Here is a 9,812-nt window from a genome sequence, read left to right as displayed (position 1 = left end):
ATACCATCTACATTAGCTGCAGAGGCATCTACTTCTCGCCTTGCATCATTAGAAAACATTATGGACCAACTTCTGATTCAACAATTGGATATAGTAAATATTCAGAATCAAATTGGAGAGATTGGAGCAAGAAATGCTTATAATAATGAGTATCAGCAGAGGAAAGTTTAGCATGATGTAGCTTTTGAGGATGTTATGGTGAGGTATATGAGGAGTGAATACAATGTGGAATTTCCTACTTGTCCCAGCTTTACTCCATGTGCTCCTATTCATGCTAAAGAAGAAGAAGATGAGGAATAAGATGATGATAATGAGCAAGGTGATGAAGATTGATATTTTCTGGAGTTAGTTTATTTGTTTTGTTGTTTGTTTGTTTGCATGTTGTATGGATTTTATTTGGTTGGCATTCGAAACTCTATTACTAAAAACTTTTATTTTTGTGATGTGGACTTAAAATTGTAATAGTAATAGTAGATTTTTACTTTTTCGGCATTTTTAGTATTTTCAGTTTTTATATTTGTATTTAAATCTCAACAAATTCTATAAAATATATTATGTCTCATTTAATGCTTTAAAGTTTGTATGTATTTTTAAAGTTAGCGCCTGCAGTATAACAGAGCCCAGTTTCATGTTAGCGCCTGTAGTATAACAGAGCCCAGTTTCATGGTCAGAAATCCTCTATAGGTTAGTTTTTATTTTCATGCATTTATTGTTTTCTTTCACCAAATGGATTTTGCACTATAATATTTTTAAAATGCTTAAGAACTTAAGTTTGGTGGGATGAAAAATTTCTTTTTTAAGAAAGAGGAAGTAAACTAAATTTTATTTTTCCTTAAGTAAAAATATTTTAAAAATTTATTTAACATGACATGGGATATTAAGATTAAACTTTAAATGACTATACTTAAGTTCACGAATATTCTGGTAAATTTAAATAAAAGTTTTTAATAATGAAGGTCAATTTTAATGTTAAAGATATTTGGTACGATAAGATAAGACTAAGTTTTTTTATTTAAAGTAAAGGAAATTGTACTTTTAAAGGATTAAAAATTTTAGAAATTCATGTAAGAAGAAAAGAATGAGACTTTATGAAAATCATAAACTAATATGAATCTATAAAGTGAAGAAAGGTAAGGATTAAGGAGGTTTGATACAAATTTTATGCAAATTTTTAAAGGGACACTTGTTCTAAACACCCCTTGGAGTAATTCAATGCATATAGAAACTTTGGAAGGTTCTTTTATGAAGGAATATATCTCTTGGATCAATGGATATGTCATTTGAATTCAAAGGAGTTGACGTTTGGACAAAATTTCAGAGGAAAATTTTGAATTCTTTTTTGAGGGAGGCAGCCTTTGATAAAAGATAGGGAATTTTAGGGCTTGTAAGAGGAGTTTCAGGGGCGCGAGTAGTGTTGTCTGGCATTAACGAGAGTTAGAGAGAGAGAGAGAAAGTCAAGGGCTTGGAGATTTTTTTTAAGGATTTTAAGAGAAGAGAGAAGGTGAGGGATTTCTTCTTCATTACACTTAGAAGAGAGAATTGAAAGTACTTGTAAAGAAAGTATTGAAAGTACTTATAAAAAGAGAAAGGCTTGGAGAGAACTTTTAGTAGTTTGCTTGGGAAAGATTGTGAGATAAGTTGTGTCTTTTATTTCTTTTGATTTGTAAACTTACTTTTATTAATGAAATTGATGTTTTTTTGTATCTTTCTCAAGAATTATGAGTAGTATTCTTTATCCTTCTTCCTACTTTAAGATATGATTTGCTTTGTGAAGAATTGATTTTGTTTTATACGGTTTTAGATGTCAATAATTTGTGATGATTTGAACTCCGATCTTCATTTAATTTTTGATGTAACCAATTAAATTATTAAAATGTTTTGAGAAATAATTGTTCCAAAAGGGCTATGATTTCTACAACATAGTGAGAGTCACAATTGATTTCATGGGAGAGGATGTCATCCATGGGGTTGAGTGCAAATAAATAAGGAAATATACATAGTTAGATGCAGAATTTGAGATTTTATGGTGACAGATTAAAATCCCTAATTTAGTCTAGTTGGAAAATTGATGCAAGGTTGTTAGCCCTCAGGGAAGGGAGTAGGCCAGCCAGTATCCTCTCAGCTTAACCACGGAATTAGGGATGGAAGTCTAGATTAGTCAATGTTCTTTATGCACCCGGAAGAGGGTAAAGAACATGATTGCTCCTATTTGATATATGTTTTCAAATGATTTCAATTCCTTCACAAATCATATACTTATTGTAAAGGGGAAGGATGCTTTCTTAAATTTGAACTTTTTGTCACAACATCTTAGTTTTAATTTTCGTAATTTTACTTTTGAAAGTTTTGCATTTAGTTTACTTAAATTTGTCTTTCAACTGCATTTATTTAGCATTCACCTATCACTTAATACTCAACTTTGCACTTTACTTTTTGTATTTTTAAAATAGTACTTTGAATTATAATTTTAGGAATTTATTTACAGACATTTCCAACTTTCCTGTGGGATCGATATCTAGGACTCCATTAGAGCTCTTTATTACTTGAGCGATACATATACTTGCATTGTATTTAAATGTGATTTGGTAGTTTAAAGATTTTTAAAAGATAAAACTATATTAACTAAAGTTATTTTGTTGGGAATAATTTTCTTATTTGCTATTGTATCTGCCGTGTGTATTTTGTAATATTGAAAAATATTTGTAAAATTAACACACTAAATCCATGTGCATCACTACATCGAAATCCTATGGCTTATTATTTAATTCTAAGGGAAGATTTATTGTTGTAGATCTGTTTGCTCTCTCGAAGTTGTTCTTCCATACATTCTTGTCATGCTACCCACAGTTAGCTCCAAGCTCCTTGTCGATGTGATAGCTTAGGTTCAAGGTTTAAGGTTTTACAGTTCTCGTGACAAGTTTTATTGTTGTTGTTGTTTAAATGTTATGGAATGGTTAAGGTTGATCAGAGCAACATAGGTTAGGGTTTCACAGTTTTATCTTATTGGTACCACTATTTTTTCTCAAATTTACTTAGTCTGAACGAGTTGTTAAGCTCATTTAAACTGGTGAGATCTCATTAGCAACCGTAGGTTACCTCATCGAGGGTCTCCTGTAAATTCAAAAGGATGTATTATGTTGTTTGTTGTTTTAAAAATGTAAACTTAATTTTGTAAATATGTTTTGTATTTTTCAGTTCTGGTTTAGTTTTGCATGTAAAGTGAATAAATGGAGGTAGAAAATGTTGTAAGGAAAATAAATAAAATTGTAAATGCATAAAATGTAAACACGTACTTAGTCTGTTGCTACCGCTGCATGGTTAACATCATAGAACATAATATATTTGCAGAAAATTTTAAATAAATTGCAGAAAAGTTAACTGGAGCATCTGACACAGAAAACATCAAAAAATGAGTCATAACAAAACACATGCAAGTGGAAGAAAACCCATACTCACATATGGAAAACCAGAACTAAGTGTAGGACATTGGTAAAGGTGGGAGCTCAGAGCTGGACTGTGTTCTTCCTGACCTAGCCACCAATCCAGTAATCTACGGAGAGCAGTCCTAACATTGATCTAAGTGATTAACTATAGACCTTTATAAATTTTCATTTTTAATTAAGTTTTCATGCATGTAGAACTTATTTTAACACGCAGAAGAAGTTTTATTTTTGAAAATAATTCGTAAAGTAGTGTATTCCACAGGTTAGTTACTTTGACCAAGCCAACACTGTAGGAAAGCTAAGAGCAGCGGGGGCAATAATTGCCTCAAGAGTCCTTGAATGGTATCATCGGTTCTTATCCTCTTTCCTTACTGAAGATCCTTGAAGTAGGATATACTATTCAAAATCGCACGTCATATCCCTCATTTTAGCACACATTAGCATTATTGTCATTTCCCTAACCACCCATAACACAAACTTACACAAGCTTAATGGTCCATATGTGGCAAGAGAAATATCCCCAGTAGCTCACAAGGACTTAATTACCTTAGGGAAGACTCAAATACTCGAGCATTGAGTCAATAAATATAGGATAAGCAGTGTAGGGCATTTTTATTGATTTAGGTGAATTATCAGGTCCCGATGCATAACTTGGTGAGTCCCTAAAAGTTTTAATGGATGATTTTCTTGAACAAAAAATAATAAGTTCAGTTGTTCTTCAAAATATCCAAAAGACTATGAAAGTACTCGGGGCATGACCCTAAATAACTTTTAAAACCTTTTAAACAGTTTTGAGTTCATTATTACTTATTATATTGTTTAATTAATCATCCGAAGTTAAATTTAGATCCAATGGATTAATCTACCCTATGCTCAATGAACCTTAATATTTTAATTATCCTATGAGTGGGGTACTCAGACATTCACTTGATATTTTATTTAGGAGTTATGTAAGTGGATGCCCTTAAGGGCATGCTCAAGTCATTAAGGATCTTGAACTCAAAATTAAAGTCAAGCTTGTAGTGTTTAATTTTAAGATGATTCTGTCTACCACTAGAGCTACACCAACCCTTTTAATGATATAATCATTTTTCATATTGTCTTTAAGTGCCAAGCTATTCATCCATCTAAGCATTCTCATCTCAGAAACACTTAACTTAGTATTATGCTTCTCTTTTATAGGCCAACATTCTGTGTCGTAAAGCATTGCCGGTTTCACCACCATCTTATAAAATTTACCCTTAAGTCTAAGTGGCACTCTTCTATCACACAATAGGCCTGATGTATTCCTCCACTTCAACCATCCAACTTGACTTCTACTAATAACATCCCAATCTATATAACCATCACTTCGAATAATAAACCTGAGATATGTAAAATGTTCGCTCCTTTTAATGATATGATCACCCATTGCTATAACTCTGCCACTATATCTACTACCATTAAAATTATATTCATGTATTCAATATTTTCATTTTCAGTTGAACCACATTAAGAATTGGTTGTAAGCTCATATCTTTTTACTTCAGGTATGGATGCTTTTACCGAACATATACAGGAGGTTGTACCTTGGTATATTTAGTTTTAGATCCATACAAATGAAGGTCTTTACAATCTAATGTTGATCTACATAATTCAATTTCTTCCTGAACTCATTTTCTAATTTAATCTACAAGAAGTATATCATCAACAAAAAACATACACCATGGTAAACCCTCTTATGAATGTCCCATAAGAGCATCCATAACTAGAACAAAAGGATATAGACTTAAAGCCCATCGCTGATGTTTGAAATTTCTTCAAAGAGATAAAAGATTGAGAAAATAAAATATACACCTTCCTCTATTTAGATGATCACAAAATTACTTAGTCGATTAAGTGGTGTTAACACATTAAACTCATAATGAACTCCACTAAGTCAGGCAAACATGCATACTCAACAGAGATATGACTATTACCTAACTCACTAAGCTAGCATACCCACTTGTGTACTAGGCCCAAAATCTTACTATAAGTAAAATTGTCTAAGCAATGCACTTGACACCAGCTATGCTGATTAGCTGTTCATCAGAATCTAGCTAACTTGGGTGTGGTAGATTAGCAATTTCATCAGAGTCCACTCCATATTTTAAAATCACATGCATATCAAATGTAGTTATCAAATTGTTGCAAACAGGTTTTCATTTTATGTTTTGCCTTCATTAGACAGCATAATGCAATTTATTCGGCTTCTTAAACTTTAGAAGTTATGCTTCAACTGCCCACTTACAAGTAGAATGTCATGTGGTAAGGGGATATGAAATCGTTGTATCTAGTCCTGTAACTTTTAACAATAAGAATTCACTCTATTTATATCAAATTCTTTTATATTGGTATATTATAAAAGAATTTGATATAAATAGAGTGAATTCTTATTGTTAAAAGTTACAGGACTAGATACAACGATTTCATATCCCCTTACCACATGACATTCTACTTGTAAGTGGGCAGTTGAAGCATAACTTCTAAAAATAAGACCACAAATTGTGCCGTCTCCGTATAAATTTAAATTTTGTGTACACTGCACATTAAAACGGTTCGTATCAATGCTTTATGTTAGTGGCGTAAAATTGTTCTTTTCCTGTGAGGGGTTCTGGGGCTACTGTTCAAGAGCTTCCAGGCGTTCCATTTATGTTTTTGTGTTCTCGTTATGGCTTTTTACCTGTCATTTTTTTTAAATCTCTCTTCTTCCTACTTTCTTTTCGTCCATGCATTTTCTCCACTTTTTCAAGGGACCAAATATCCTTAATTTTTTATGGCCCTCTCTTTGCTGCTTCCTTGTTCCACCTCGCCCAAAGCTCCTCCCGTAGTTCTCTCTGTCCGTCGTCAGAAGCCAGAAACTAAAACATCCTTGAATGAGCTATGTAAGCAAGGAAATCTCAAAGATGCCTTTTTCTACCTGGCCAACCCATCAAACCATTCATCCCTGAAAGCCTATTCATTCATTCTAGAGCTCTGTGCCTCGCAGAAGGCGGCTGCCCAAGGCCAGCAGATCCATGCTCGCATTCTTAAAACCAATTCAATTTGTTCTGATGAGTTTTTGTATACGAAGTCCTTATTCATGTATGGAAAATGCGGGTGTCTCAATGCAGCACAACAGCTGTTTGATGAATTGCCTCATAGAACAATTTTTGCTTGGAATGCACTGATTGGGGCGTATGCTTCTAATGGAAAGCCTGAAAAGGCTATTCAGCTTTACTGGAATATGCGGATGTTGGGTGAAATGCCAGATGGATGCACCTTTGCTTCTGTGCTCAAGGCTTGTGGTCTGGCTGAAGAGCTTCACAGTGGGAGTGAGATTCATAGTTTGGCTGTTAAATGTGGTCTGTCTTCTTTAAGTTTTGTTGCGAATGCTCTTGTTTCCATGTATGCAAAATGCGGGCAGTTTGGTCTTGCAAGGAAGTTATTTGAGTGGATGCAAGAGGATGGTGATGTTGTGCTGTGGAATTCTATTATCTCTGGTTGTGTGCAAAATGCAAATTATTCTGATGCTATTTCCCTGTTTAGAGAAATGCAGAGGATTGGTATGAGAATGAGCACTTATACTGCTGTTAGTGTCCTTCAAGCTTGCACCGAGTTGTCCCTTCTGCTGATGCTATTTCCCTGTTTAGAGAAATGCAGAGGAGTGGTCTGAGAATGAACACTTATACTGCTGTTACTGTCCTTCAAGCTTGCACCGAGTTGTCCCTTCTGAAGTTGGGAAGAGAGGTTCATGGCTCACTTCTTAAAAGCAGTATGGGATTTGACCTCTATGAAGAAAATGCTCTGGTAGTTATGTATTCAAGGAGTGGTCGTATGTCTGATGCAGTTCGCTTATTTAATGAGATGAATGAGAAAGACAATGTATCTTGGAATTCATTAATATCTGGATATGCTCAGAATAATTTGCATGGGAAAGCTGTTGAACTTTTTTGTCTGATGCTTGAAATGGGGTTTCAACCCGATCAAGTTTCTCTCATAACTGTAGCTTCTGCTTCGGTGAGGTTAGGGAACTTGTTGAATGGAAAGGAGATTCATGCCTACGCAATAAAGCGAGGCTTCGATTCCAATTTACAGGTTGGAAATGCACTCATGGACATGTATACCAAATGCTGCCTTGTAAACTATTCCAAGTTTATATTTGATAGGATTCCTATGAAGGATGTCATATCATGGACAGCCATGATTGCCTGTTATGCTCAGAATTCTTATTACTTGGAGGCAATTGAATTATTCAGACAAGTGCAGAAAGAGGGAATTGAAGCTGATCCAATGTTAATTGGCAGCATCCTACTTGCTTGCAGCAGTTTAGTTTGTCTTTCACTCCTGAAGCAGATTCATGGCTATACTATCCGACATATGCTACTAGATGATGTACTAGATAACACATTTATAGATGCTTATGGTGAATGTGGTGAGGTCAGGTATGCTCTGAACATCTTTGAAAGGATAAATAATAAGGATGTGGTGTCTTGGACAAGCATTATTACCTGCTATGTGGATAATAGTCTCTTTAATGATGCTTTAAATTTATTTGTAGAGATGATTAAAGCCAATGTAGAGCCTGACGAGATCGCACTCCTCAGTGTACTCTCTGCCATAGCAGGCTTGGCATCCATGCTTAAGGGAAAAGCTGTCCATGGTTTCATGATGAGAAGATGCCTAGGAATAGATGGATCTGTGAGTAGTTCGCTTCTGAATATGTATGCTCGGTGTGGTAGAATAGATGAATCTTTTAAAGTGTTTAATAGGGTTAGATATAAAGATTTAGTTTTATGGACAAGTATTATTGATGCTTGTGGCATGCATGGTCGAGGAAGGGATGCTATTGATTTGTTTGATAAAATGGAGACCCTGGGGTTAGTACCTGATCATATTGCCTTTCTAGCCCTTCTCTATGCATGCAGCCATTCCAGACTTGTTATGGAGGGAAAATTTTTTTTTGACAAAATGATAAAGGATTACATGTTGAATCCATGGCCGGAACATTATGCTTGCATTGTTGATCTTCTTGGTAGAGCAGGGAAATTGGATGAGGCTTATGAATTCATTGGAGAGATGCCAACCAAGCCAACAGCTACAGTATGGTGTGCCCTCCTTGGGGCTTGCCGGGTCTACTCCAACTATGAACATGGTAAACTCGCAGCTGAGAAGCTGCTTGAAATGGAACCAGAGAACCCAGGAAACCATGTGCTTATTTCGAATTCCTTCGCTGCAATGGGAAAATGGAATGATGTCAAGGAAGTGAGATCGACAATGAGAGAGAAAGGATTGAAAAAGGATCCTGCTTGCAGTTGGATTGAAGTTGGAAGCAAGGTTCATGCATTTGTTGCAAGTGATAAATGTCATGTAGATTCGTTAAAAATCTACACAAAGTTGGCTGAGATAACCCAACGTTTAGAGAAGGAAGAAGGTTATGTTGCAGATACTAGGTTTGTTCTGCATGATGTTGGGGAGGAGGAGAAAATAAAGATGCTTCATGCACACAGTGAGAGGCTTGCCATTGCGTTTGGTTTAATTCATATTCCTCATGGATCAACTATCAGGATCACCAAAAACCTTCGTGTTTGTGGTGATTGTCATGTTTACACCAAGTTGGTTTCAAAAGCTTTTAGACGGGATATTATTGTGAGGGATACCAATCGGTTTCATCATTTCAAAGATGGTTCTTGCTCTTGTGGAGATTTCTGGTGAGTAGAACATACCGTGATACCCGGATGAGTAATAGTTTGTCATCAATGTAGCAATAAGCTTTATTTAGTTGGGGAGTTTGAATAGCTAGAAACTTCGGAGTCCAGCCATTATGACAAGACCGTTACATTCATAGTATCTCTTCTGAACGGATGTAGAGTAGAAGAGGTTTGCGACCTTTCATTTGGTCCTGTTGCTCACCTTATTTCGCAAATTGAATTAGTCACAATAAATAGTAGGCTGGTTATCAAATTGGAAAACATAGATGGAGGATTCCAGGACTTGATTGATTTTTCATGTGCATAGAACCATTTACATAACCATATACATTTTTCTACTAATTTTACCTCGCAACTATCATAGTGGCTTAAATCCTGCTTTTCCTCGATTATTTCACACTATGTATAAGTATGTTCACTAGAATTACTATCCTCTATTCCTAAACCAATAGTTTTTCTACTAATTTTACCTCGCAACTATCATAGTGACTTAAATCCTGCTTTTCCTCGATATTTCACACTATGTATAAGTGTGTTCACTAGAATCTATCCTCTATTCCTAAACCAATACGGTACTAGGGCAATTGTTTGCAACTCTTTCGAGATTATAGGGATGCAAAATTGTACATCCAAGAGCCCACTTCAAATAAGGTATACCGTA

The 9,812-nt window shown here is 35.0% G+C and overlaps 1 protein-coding gene across 1 annotated transcript; it reads left to right on the top strand.

The window, feature by feature from the left end:
• The first annotated feature begins 6,032 nt into the window (after positions 1-6,032).
• LOC110038293 (pentatricopeptide repeat-containing protein At3g63370, chloroplastic-like) lies at positions 6,033-9,449 on the top strand. Its single transcript, XM_020743084.1, has 2 exons — positions 6,033-6,946; positions 7,060-9,449. The coding sequence occupies exons 1-2, from the start codon at positions 6,238-6,240 to the stop codon at positions 9,153-9,155; spliced, it is 2,805 nt and encodes a 934-aa protein (XP_020598743.1). The 5' UTR covers positions 6,033-6,237; the 3' UTR covers positions 9,156-9,449.
• Positions 9,450-9,812: the final 363 nt, after the last annotated feature.

This window comes from Phalaenopsis equestris, unplaced genomic scaffold, assembly GCF_001263595.1.
Source record: "Phalaenopsis equestris unplaced genomic scaffold, ASM126359v1 Scaffold232396, whole genome shotgun sequence".
NCBI lineage: Eukaryota > Viridiplantae > Streptophyta > Magnoliopsida > Asparagales > Orchidaceae > Phalaenopsis > Phalaenopsis equestris.
This window is presented reverse-complemented; position numbering and strand designations above follow the sequence as displayed.

Coding starts and splice junctions, on each gene's coding strand:
- LOC110038293 (XM_020743084.1), top strand. CDS start 6,238: ATGGCCCTCTCTTTGCTGCTTCCTTGTTCCACCTCGCCCAAAGCTCCT. Junction 6,947..7,059: donor GAATTCTATTATCTCTGGTT/GTGTGCAAAATG, acceptor GCTTGCACCGAG/TTGTCCCTTCTGCTGATGCT.